A 12841-nucleotide genomic window follows, 5' to 3' on the forward strand; every position below is an offset into this window, starting at 1 on the left:
GTCTATTCTGAGATGGTCTCACGGATCTTTATCTGTGAGACGGGTCAACCTTACAGATATTCACAATAAAAAATAATACTCTTAGCATAAAAGTAATGGCAAATACTTGTGTGAGACGGTCTCACGGATCGTATTTGTGAGACGGATCTCTTATTTGGGTTATCTATAAAAAGGTATTATTTTTAATGCTAAGAGTATTACTTTTTATTGTTAATATACATAGGGTTGACCCGTCTCACAGATTAAGATCCGTGAGACGGTCTCACATGAGACTCACTCAAAAGTAATATTTTTCATGGATGACTCAAATAAGAGATTTGTCTCACAAAATACGACCCGTGAGATCGTCTTACACAAGTTTTTGTTTTTGTTTTTTAGCAAAATCAAATATTATAATCCAATACCAAATCAAGTGGAAAGTTTGAGATTGACAGAAATCAAACTCGCATGTGTAAGAAACCAATTTTCAATTAACAAATACCCATAATATGGATTTAGGTACACCAAAGTGTGATATAATAATATTTCGTAATTGTTGACTATAAGTTAATTATTTAAATAACATATGATAGTGTTGTTTTCTTGTAAAACATCATGAAATATATTTAAATAACTTTATACTAAATTATTAAGCATAAAAGGCTTAGAGATTAAAATTTTGTCGTCATAATATATTGTTTTTTAATGGTACAAAACCATATATATGTCAACAATTCTATGTGATGTTTTATGTTTAAAAATTAAAATCTTTTCTCTAATGCACAAATTGTATCAACATTATTCAAATTTAACTCAAGAAAGTTATTTTCAATCTTATCTTAATTAAGTTTAAATGATAGCATAAAAAACAAATCCAAAGAATAATTGTTAAATCTCATAGTTTTGCTTATTACAAACAATAACTTATTGTAATATATTAAATTATCGTTCGATCTGTAATACAAGTATTCAACCGCTTCAGAAGAATTCTTTCAACTAATTTCGCAATACTAAACTACTCAACCGCCTCATATGTATTAGTTTGTGTCAAACTACTCAATCGTTCTTTTTGTCCAATGATAATAGAGATGACAATGAGTCGAGTTTAAACCCGGTCAGTCATGTATTAAACTCACATTGTTTATACCCGGCCTAGCAGGTGAACAAGGAGGTCCGGAGCGGGCCTTGAGTTTTGTCAAACCCGCCTTGGACCTAGACCCGGACCCGCTCTCGCCTTGCCAAAATATGCCTATATATTTAAAATATATATGTACATATATTATTAATGATATAATTATATTTTTCGAATAAATAATTTATAATTATTATCATTAATTTTAGTTTATAAATTTTTTGGATGAATAATTTATTTTATTATACGTTAATATGAAAATATAATTTTCAATATTTTTTGTTTATCAATTGATTACAAGTAGATTTATTTTAATTTTTGATAATATTTTTTTTTTCCTGAATATTAATAATATAAATTTGAACATAAAAATTTAATGATTTGTTAATTTTAAATTTTTTATTGAATAAATATAAAATATATATTTTCAGTGGGTCCAACCCGACTTGGACCTGCCAATTTCACGGGACGAGTCTAAAAGAAGGATGGGCGGTCCCGAGTTTGACCAAACATGCCCAATCCGGACCCTTTGTCATCCCTAAATGATATTTATAAATGGTCAAATAAACACATCTTATAAAGATCTTACAATTTTTTCAGAAAATTTGGTAGAATGATCATACCCAACAAACATGATATCATAATGTCATAATGTTTTGCACAAAAATCTATGTATAAAGCAAGTTCCTTTACGATGCCAATGGTCGTTTTCTACCGCATTTTGCAAATATCATTATGCTCATTAAATGAAAGGTACGATAAACCAAGAAAGAACGACAACAACAATACATTTGCATTAATGCTCATTTAATGAGCTCAGTCGAATGTTGAATGGAAAAATACATAAGATATTGTAAATATAGAATGAAAAGAAGAGCAAATAAGACAGACAGTTTGCATTTTTCAAAAGACTTCCGAGCACTTATCACTTTGTGTGTCTCAACCGATGTAAGAAGTTACAAAGAGTTTCACTTTAGACAATGAATAAGTTCTAAGTTTGAATAGCGTTGTTATAAATTTTGTAAAACCAAAGCTTTCTAGTGAAATCCTTTCATAAGTGGAAGAAGAATTGACGTATGAGCTTGATTTTTCGAACATCTATAAAAAAAACACTTGTTTTATTTATTTTTTTACTACATTTATTTATCTTATCTGAGTATAAATTAGCCATAAGATTCATCGATTTGTTTCGGCACAATATGTAGTCTGACGGTTTTTAAGAGTTGAGAAAACCTGGTTTTGATATTTAACACCATCAAGATCGATCACACTATTTGACAAAGTTTAGTAGAATTTTTTGAAAAAAGTTTATTCACCCTTTCTAAATTTTAACATGATCCTAACATGAACATATTTAAATAATATTCTAATTTTAAAAATTCTCATATATGTTTCTATCTAGTTTTCTATGTTTTTGGAGCATAATTTTGAAAAAGAGATTTTAAATGTATATATGTTTTCTTAAAGTTTTGTGTACATATTTTTGAATGTGGGCTTAATGTTTTCTAAAATAATCTTTTACGCGTGTCTTTGAAAATTCAATAGTCATGATATATTCGTTTATGTTTGATATGTTATCTTTGAATTCGTTTGTTATTCGATTCGATATTATATGATATTCGAAAGCATATTTGAAATACACTATAATGATTTGAGTTAGAGATCACAAAAGAAATTATGATGTTTGATATGTTTTGTTAAGGCCTGATGCAGTAAGTTATAATATTGTTAATTTGTTCTCGCTCTTTATATGAGTAATATATATACTTATATACTATATTATTAAGTGTGAGACACTTAGAGTAACTAATTTAGAGGATACCAAAATATGGGAATGCTGGGAAAATGCCAAGGTACTTATATACTTATATACTCTTGGCATACATTTATATCATGTCCTTTCGCACGTGAATGCTGGGAAAATGCCAAGGTACTTCAGAAGATAGAATCCCAAGCAGATGGCGCCGAGGGTTTCACGCATTGGATATTCAAGTGTATCAAGGAACTAAGCGGAGCAGAGATGAACAAGATTGTCACCATCCTTTGGGCAATCTGGAAACAAAGGAACTCTCTATTGTGGAACAACCATATCGATAGCCCATCTAGGGCGGTAGATACAGCCTTGAGGTTTCTCTATGATTGGATATCCTTAGAAAGGAGTGACAAAGTCCCACTGAATGCAGGAACAAGACCACAGGCGAACTTGTGGACACCACCCCCCAATGGAGTCGTAAAATGCAATATTGATGCAGCTTTCTTCGATGATATCCAAACGGCTGGAGTAAGTATGGTGATGCGAGATGCCGAGGGCCGATTTGTTATGGCAAGAACTTCCTTGATTAAAGGACTTCGCTGCGTCAAAGAAGGAGAAGCAATCGGTTTGTTGGAAGCTTTGTCTTGGATCCGTAATCTGGATTATCCTACAGTTATGTTCGAAGTGGATGCACAAATTGTCCACCTGGCCATGAGGGGAAATGAGAAAGACAACACGGAGTTTGGAGAAATAATGGAAAGTTGTAGAGACATAGTATCTTCTAAACCGGGTTTCTCGGTTCATTTTGTCCGTAGACAAGCAAACGAGGTTGCGCATGTGTTAGCAAAGCATTCTCGATTTTTTGATAGTCCTTTGTGTGGGTAGAGACACCAACATGCCTTGGTGATCTCATGAACATGTACTTTACAAATTCTTCTAATGAATAAAAGTCTTTGTTTCGTCAAAAAAAAAAAAACATATTTAAAAAACTAACACTCATTTTTTAAATGTCCATTTTACCCTTATTTTAAATATTTTCAAATCATTTTTTTTCTTTGAACATAAACTAACGTTTTCTTCTTCTTCCTTTGGGCTGCTCGTTTGTTGTTCTTCTTTTGAGTGATATGGTAAAAACAAATTGAAAAAATTTGTGTTTTATATCCTATTTACTATATTATGGTACGTTTTCATTGATAAGATATTACGAAATTAAACAAAGTGTGAAATAAGACAAAAATTACTGAGGCGACCGAATGGCGACTGGGAACGACCGAATGACGATTGAGTTATATAGTAAAAAATAGTGAGCAAGTTCATATTTTATATGCTACTTAATATATTATAATATATTTTTATGGATAAGAGATTATAAGATGAAAAATAGTGTGAAATAAGCTAAAAAGCTATTGAGGGTGACCGAATGACGATTGAGTGATATGATAAAAACAAAGTGAGCAAATTCGTGTTTTATATCATATTTACTATATTATGGTATGTTTTCATGGATAATAAATTACGAAATTAAACATTGTGTGAAATAAAGCAAAAATGACTGAGGGCGACTGAGAGCGAACGAATGGCGACTGAGTTATATAGTAAAAAATATTGAGCAAGTTCAAGTTTTGTATCCTACTTAATATATTATAATATATTTTTATGTATAAGAGTTTATAAAATGAAAAATAATGTGAAATAAGCTAAAAGGCGATTGAGGGCGACCGAATGACGATTGAGTGATGTCGTAAAAACAAAGTGAGTAAATTCGTGTTTTATATCCTATTTACTATATTATGGTATGTTTTCAAGTATAAGAAATTATGAAATTAAACATAGTGTGAAATAAGGCAAAAATGATTGAGGGCGACCGAATGACGACTGAGAACGACCGTCACTCAGTCGCTCTCAGTCGCTTTTTAAATTATTTTACGTCACTTTTTATTTTATACTCACACGATTATAATATACTATAATATAGTAAATAGTCCACAAAACATTAACTTGATCATCTTTATACATTGAATAGTACAAATATCTCCGATTCATTTATACTAAATCATTAATGTTCAATTATATTTTAAAAAAATACATCCAATCATCCACTTTCAAAAAACAATATTTTTTTAGTAAAAGTACAAATAAGCAGTAAAGATGTCATAAAAATTAAATGATTTAATATATAATTGGATGACATAACATATCAAAGTGGGCGACTGAAAACAAAATTGAGCGACTGAAAACAGAATTTAGCGATTGAACCCATAATGTTTGGGCGACCGAACAATTAAGAATGAAATATATTAAAAATTATATTTACAATATATACATTGTCATAAAAACCGATAAATCGATAAACAAAATTGCGATGACATTAGAACTTACACCTGATTTAAAATCTTTGACAATGTTGAGAAAAATTGTGACTTTTTTTAGGAAAACAAATGACTACAAATATTCTCTTGCTTAATGTAGAGGAAGAAAAAAATTGAAGAGAAGACCAATGAGTGAAGGATGAAGAAAAGAAGAATCGTTGTGAGAAGGATGAGAAGAATGGAGAGAACAATAACTCATTTCATTTCTCCCCTTTTTGTTTTGTATTGTATGCTTTTTTTGTTTTTTAATTAATTAATTAATTTTTTAAGTAGATGTTATTTATCAAATTTTGAATTCTAAAAAGCTAATATTTAAAATTAAAATTTGTTTAGGGCTAGATTTTAAATTGGCCCACCCTAATAAAAACTACATCAAATCACTCCATATTTTACATAGAAAAAAATCTAAACAAAACTTTCATTTTGAATTGAACAACTCTTTTAAATTAAAAATATTTTTGTGTTAATTGTTTAATATTATTTGATCAAATTAAAAATAATAATAACACATGCAATGCGTGTGCATTTTTTACTAGTATAAATGACTGATCAGTAAACAATGGAAAATCCGATGATTTTCAGTGCTATGTTTGTCTTTTTGTTCGTGTTAGATTCAACATGCTTATAATCGAAATTATGATTTTGTATACGTATATGTATCATTGATATTTGTTGTGCACGATCGACAACCACTTGCTAAGTATTATCCCAAACACTTACCTTTTAATCTCCCTCCAGATAAGACCATAAAATGTTTTGGGCATGGTTACTAAGGACCAGTTCAAGATTAAGTCTATATAATTCATTTTAGTTTTAATCGTATTATAAAGACATTGATATGATTTATGATATAAACTGGTTTTTGGTAAGATTTGTACTACGATACTTGTTGGTTACGACCGTGTGATTTTTAAACGTCAGTGTCATACGTCTCAATCTCGGGATGTGACAGAGTTGTTGTACAATTTAAAATATTTGAGTTGTAATGTTACCATCAATTACATATTTTAGTAAAGTGGCAAACACATGGTCTTGCTATCCGTATGATCACGTGTTCAATTCTTCTTGATTGCAATGACTGCAATTGCTAAGAGATAGATTGTTGGAGTGCAATAATTATTCATGCAACAATCGGAAACGTAGCGTTTCAGCTACTGTACGATTTAAAAAACCTGAATTTCACCGTTATCATGAACTATAATTTTTGATAAAACAACAAACCTTCGGTATTATACAAGTTTTCATGTGCATTTATCCATTTTCAAATCAAATTTCTTAATATATATTAAATTACGCAACCTAAGAGTATGCTTTAATTGCTTCGTTTGAAAGTTTTGATTCAAATTAAAAAGATTTCGAAGACACTTGCGCTATAGCTGCACTGATTATAATAATAGATTAAATTCGAATTTTAATTTAAACCAAATATCTGATGAAGCGATGAATCATGTTTCAGCAAGTGAGATTTGTATTTGTTACAAAAGAATTGTATTTTATTAAATTCACGGGACAAAATAAGTTAATGTGTTGGAAACCAATTAATTGAAAATGAGTTGGATAGGGGGCTATTTATTACTAATGCTAGGCCTGAAAATGTTACCTTATTAACTAACAATAAACATTTTGTTAGACAGTTTCATGAATTTTATATTTATAGGATGAGTCGATGCGATCTATATATGTATGAAAAAATAATTTTTTTGTATAAAAAATAATATTTTTCATAAGTTGGGTCAATTCAAATATTCATCTCTGAAAATTAATTCGTGATACATTCTTTGATCAAGGATATAAATTTTGAAAAACCGATACTTTAGGATCATATCATTCTTATTTACATAATTAGATTGTCCCGGAAAGAACTATCTCATTAGAGACCAAATTAGATTAAAAAAAAAACCTAATTTTTTAAAGTATTTACTAAATCTGATTTTTTTTATTTCTTCTAAGAAAGTGACGGTTTATTTTAGAAAATTTTAAAAAATGGGGAAGAAATTCCTCATCAGTGTCTATAATATATATATATATATATATATATATATATATATATATATATATATATATATATATATATATATATATATATATATATAATGACATAAACTAGAGGATGAGTTAAAAATTTTGGACACTAATAAATCATTTGACCAAACAATAATAATTTTTGACGGCACACCCACGTTTCTCGACTTAATATTCTCTTACACAGCAAACCCACCTCTCCCCACTTATTATTTTCTTGAAAAAAAAACCCACAACAAATTTCATCTTTTTTTAAGTTTACTCGTATATTTGTTGTATGTATATATCATATCATATTTTTATTATAGTATAAAGCTTTAATACGTTATAGAAACTATTTTAATTTTACTTGGTTATACCAATGTCGAATTTCATATATAACTCTGAAAATAATTATTATTAACTACTAATATGAACAAAAGTGACAAAAAGACATCTTCTTTCGAATTTTAATCCCATAATTAACGGTTGTACTTTCCTGCTAACATTAAAATTCATCGATCCAGTTCCATATGATTTCAATTTTTGCGATAAAAAAACTTGTGTGAGACGGTCTTACGGGTCATATTTTGTTAGACGAATCTCTTATTTGAGTCATCCATGAAAAATATTATTTTTTATGCTAAGAGTATTACTTTTTATTGTGAATATCGGTATGGTTGACATATCTCACAAATAAAGATTCGTGAGATCGTCTCACAATAGACCTACTCTTTCTTTTATTTCATTTTTTTTCTAATTTACTTATGCTATAAACTTTAATTTTATTTATTTGTCTAATTTTTTTTTGAAAACGACAATATTCATATATTATTTACTCGTACATCTCGTGTGTTTGGTTTGGTTTGGTTACTAGTAATAATAAATACCAGAGAATTTCATGCCTGTAGGCAAGCAAAGAAACGAGCTATAGTGCCCAGTCGCTTGCAGGTAACGATCTCCCCTCATTTCTTGCTGTCAAAATCTCATCTTCCCTCCCAATTAGGTCGGATTTCAACTTCTTCAGACCCCGATTTATGGCTCTTTTTTACTCAACGTGTTTACTTACAGGTGCAAAGTCCATTCGTAATTTGAAATATTCAAAGGAGTAATGAATCGAATCACCGGCCTTTTCATTAATGCTTCAAACTGAATCCAGAGCCCGTAAAACAATTGATGCTTATTTCAAATTCAGTGAATCCTTTTCAGTTTCCTGGAAATGGGTTATGTCTCTCGCTTCATTTTCCAGAAGATAGCATCTTTAATTCAGGGTTTTTTGTACTTTGTTTCCATTTATTTTCTCCCACTTCTCAGTCTCGTTTACGCGCGGTTTTCCAGGTTCGTGCATGTCTTTTTTCTAGTGTCGTGGATTCTTTTTTATGTTACTTCTTTAGTTCTTTATGTGTTGTTGTTTATTCGATAGTTTTCGACACAGGCTGCAGAAAAATGGCGACTCCCCGATTAATCAAGAGACCGAAACCGGGGAAAATGGTGATTGTTATGAAGAAGAACATGAGTCGAGGCGTTTTTGAAATTCAAATTCCCCACCCTTGAGGAATTTATTGAATTCCAGGAAGATAGATGTTTTTCATTTCGTTCTGAAGTGATCCCTTGTGCGAGTATCAGTTCGCTACGAAGAAACCGAAACTTCACACGTGAATGAAGTTAATGGAAATGGAATCCGTGATGCATCTGAATATGAAGATGGTTTTTGCGATATAAATCTGGAACAGGTTGATGACGTGAGTGTGAAATCTAATGCTGAAAATTTGGCTGAAGAGTTTGAAACAGAGGAATTTCATGGAAATCGAGAAGATTTTCTTGACGAGCCCCTATTTCAAGATGGCGAAAATTATGTGGTGGAATCTGATACAGACTTAACCGACGATGAGTTCCTATCCAACAAAGATTTGGACGATGGATTTGATATCGATATCGAGACAAGTGACTCAAAGAATGAGTTGTCGGAATTCGAAGAAAATCAAGAATTGTTGCAGCACTTTCTTGCCACTGGTGACGACCCACATGATCATATAACATTGAACTCAGATTTCCTGTCTCAGTCCGATTTTTTTGATAAGAACAACGACAGAGAACATAGGACAAAAGATCAATCTGAAGAGCACAAATCGAAGGACTCGCCAAGTTCTCATTCGGATGATGCAAACAAATTGGAGTCATTGTGGGAACATCAAGAACTGATTGAGCAGCTGAAGATGGAGCTAAGGAAAGTTCGGGACACGGGTCTCCCCACCATCTTCGAAGAATCGGAGTCGCCAAGAATATCGGAGGATTTGAAGCCATGGAAGATTGATGAAAGGTTCCAGCATGAAGACTGTATAGGGGAGCTTCACAAGTTCTTCAAGAGCTACGGAGAAAGGATGCGCAAATTCGATATTTTGAACTACCAAAAGATGTATGCCATAGGTCAGTCCACTACCGCCAATTGCCACATTTTTTTAGGATAAAAAAAACATGAAAATTCCTATATATACTACTCATTTTCTAAAATTTATATTTCAAGTAATTTTTTGGTTTCGAGAATAATTTTCCTTTAAAATATTAACTTGATATAAGCATATGACAAAAACTTGTGAGACGGTCTCCCGGGTCGTATTTTGTGAGACAGATCTCTTGTTTAGATCATCCATGAAAAATTATTACTTTTTATGCTAAGAGTATTACTTTTTATTGTAAATATCGGTAAGGTTGACACGTCTCACATATAAGATTAGTGAGACCGTATCATAAGAGACTTACTCAAATATATTTGTGATTAAAAAAATATAAGTTTTTTTGTTTTTTGTTTTTTGTTTTTTTAGAAAAAAAACTATTCATATCCCAAGTACTAAATGATTGCCGTAATTTAGTTTATTAGGCTCGTGTTATTATTGCATGGAATTTTTTTTTATCTCACTTCCGTTTATACTTAAGTGATTAAATGCGGGTCCATTAAATAATACCGTCCGAAGCATTACAAGTATATGCGTCCAACGGGACAACATTCCTAGGTCAGCCAATATAAATATAATAATATTTTTTACGAGATTGAGGTTGTGATCATGATTAATTGGGGAATAACAATTTTATCATGCTATAATAAATAGTAATGTCGAGTCACATGTGTTCAAATTGGTGGAGTAAGTGAGATTGATTAATGATCATGAGTTTGATTTTTTTTTATATTTTCTCAGAGCTCAGTAAAATTTATCTTACTAACGTGATTTGCATGTTATTAAGTTTATCTAAGTAGATATGGGTTCAAAAAATAATAAATAATAATGTTGAAGATGGATGGGAAGGGCCATTTGGATTTTTTTTCGCATAAAAGGATTGAATGATATCAAGTTTAGAACGAAATTTAAACTTCTCCTCCAACTAAAAACAACTGATTTGAACCTCCCAATGCAAATTTGTGTCGACCACAGGCTTCTTGCAGCTAAAGGACCCTCTCCACTCAATCCCACCATCACCGCCAACACTAAGATCCCTAGTTACCCAGAATCTGTGGCAATGGAAACACAAAATCCATGGCAGCGACCCCATGAAGAAGTTCATAACCGAATTGCAGGGCGACCTCGAACTCGTATACGTTGGCCAGATTTGCCTTTCTTGGGAATTCTTGCATTGGCAGTACGAAAAAGCCTTGGATTTGTGGGATTCCGATCCTGGTGGAGTCCATCGGTACAACGAGGTTGCGGGAGAGTTTCAGCAGTTCCAGGTGCTTATTCAAAGATTTATAGAAGATGAGCCATTCCAAGGGCCTAGAACTCACAACTACGTCAAAAATCGATGCGTTCTTCGCAACCTTCTTCAAGTTCCTTTGATAAGAGGTAACTCTGAATCTTGATTGTGTACTTTAAATACACGCTAGGCTTGTGTTTGGTTTGAACTAGGGTGTAAACTTGCTAGCGAGTTTTTCTAGCCAACTCGAAAAATATTCAATTCGCGTCCTAAATTATTAACACGTTCTAACCTTTTTGTTTGCCAAATTCGAGCCCAAGCTATTTGTTCAATAGTTCGGACTGAGATTCTACTTTTGAGCAATAGTTAGAACAGTTCACAAACATAGTAAATTATTTCGATTCAAGCTCAACTTCGAGCTTCATATTTTTATTGATATTCGATTTCGTTCACGTTCTCAGTTTGATTGATATCATCATACTATATATATCTCTCTATCCTATCCATGGATATAATATACAGAGTCTTATTTATTATACGATTTAAAATATTTGATCGTCCCGTATGTTCAATAATGAGATAGATTACATAATTTGGCAGAGGACAAAGTAAAAGGCAAAAGGAAGAATGGGAAAAATGACATGTTGGATGAATATGGTGTGACAAGTGGAATGTTAGTGGAAATAGTGGAAGAATCGATCCGATTGTTTTGGAGATTTATCGGAGCTGACAAAGATTGCACCGTCGCATCAATCAAGAAAATGGCTCAGGTTTCCAATTCTGAAGACAACAAGCTTCTTCTTCACCTCAAAAAAGATCTTCTCAAGGTACACATCCACTGTTTTTTGCGCGATATTCTATAATCTTATATCGATCGAGTTAAATTGAAGTATTCATGGATTTTGATCGTTGTTGGGATGTTTGTATATTCATTAACAAAAAAATCAAAGGGTTTTGATCAGTGACTAAAAATGTGATTCAATTTCAATTTAGTGTTTTGGTAAATCTTGACATGATGTGCTTGTCCGTTTCGTCGCGGAATGGAATGCAGAAGGAGAGAAGAATCAAGGACGTTTTAAGGAGCGAAAATTGTATTCTGAGGAGATTTCGACGGGGCAGGGATGAAGATGAATGGGATCAAGTCCTCTACTTTTTCTCGCAAGTAGATATGAAATTGGTGTGTAGGGTTTTGAGCATGTCGAGAGTGACGAGGGATCATTTGGTATGGTGTGATAATAAGTTGAGCAGGATTAGTTTTGTGAATAGAAGAAGAATACATGTGCAGGCTGCAGCTTTCTTGTTGTTTCCTTGTTAGGTTTGTTATGATTTATAAGGTAATTAATAAAGAGTGTTTTTATTTTCATTTTGTTTCGGACATAAAATTTATTTCCGTTTTAGTTTGTTGTCGAAGGGGAATTTTTGTTTAACGAGGACGAACGTGAAGTAATTATCATCAGAGACATAGTAGAATCATGCTCAAACAGATCTAATCGATGGGGAGATGACATGGTTAAAATAATTTTAATTTTTGTTGAACGAGGACGAACATGAAGTAATTATTATCGGAGACATAGTAGAATCATGCTCAAACAGATCTAATCGATGGGGAGATGACATGGTTAAAATAATTTTATTGTTATTTTATACTTTGAGTTATCTATGTTTATTAATATAACTTCTTCTTTTTTTATATAAATTATCTATATTTTTGTATAAATAGTTATATGATCTATAATGTACTTTTCTAATTGAATATATATTAATATAGCTTTCGTCGTCTGAATTATTAAGCGCCTTATCAAAAAATTTATTTAGATCTGAAAAGTAAAATGGATACGAAAATTAAATAATATTTACTAGTAATATCCTTTTGAATCACTTCAATACAAAAAAATATTTTTAAACATTTCTTTTTTTATATCA

General features: G+C 31.5%; 2 protein-coding genes across 2 annotated transcripts; both read left to right on the forward strand.

The window, feature by feature from the left end:
* Positions 1–2939: 2939 nt before the first annotated feature.
* Positions 2940–3749, forward strand: LOC140840869 (uncharacterized). Its single transcript, XM_073208029.1, has one exon. The coding sequence runs from the start codon at positions 2940–2942 to the stop codon at positions 3747–3749; it is 810 nt and encodes a 269-aa protein (XP_073064130.1).
* A 4704-nt stretch (positions 3750–8453) lies between these two features.
* Positions 8454–12282, forward strand: LOC140840870 (uncharacterized). The gene is made up of 6 exons (XM_073208030.1): positions 8454–8572; positions 8658–8725; positions 8840–9661; positions 10663–11067; positions 11519–11745; positions 11970–12282. The coding sequence occupies exons 1-6, from the start codon at positions 8454–8456 to the stop codon at positions 12231–12233; spliced, it is 1905 nt and encodes a 634-aa protein (XP_073064131.1). The 3' UTR covers positions 12234–12282.
* Positions 12283–12841: the final 559 nt, after the last annotated feature.

The sequence above is a fragment of the Primulina eburnea genome, chromosome 9 (assembly GCF_022965805.1).
Source record: "Primulina eburnea isolate SZY01 chromosome 9, ASM2296580v1, whole genome shotgun sequence".
Lineage (NCBI taxonomy): Eukaryota > Viridiplantae > Streptophyta > Magnoliopsida > Lamiales > Gesneriaceae > Primulina > Primulina eburnea.

Bases quoted from the DNA above. Each gene is read 5' to 3' on its own strand.
- LOC140840870 (XM_073208030.1), top strand. From the start codon at position 8,454: ATGGGTTATGTCTCTCGCTTCATTTTCCAGAAGATAGCATCTTTAATT. The intron at 11,068-11,518 runs GTAACTCTGAAT...ATAATTTGGCAG, and splicing joins TCAAGTTCCTTTGATAAGAG to AGGACAAAGTAAAAGGCAAA. The intron at 11,746-11,969 runs GTACACATCCAC...AATGGAATGCAG, and splicing joins TCAAAAAAGATCTTCTCAAG to AAGGAGAGAAGAATCAAGGA.
- LOC140840869 (XM_073208029.1), top strand. From the start codon at position 2,940: ATGGGAATGCTGGGAAAATGCCAAGGTACTTATATACTTATATACTCT.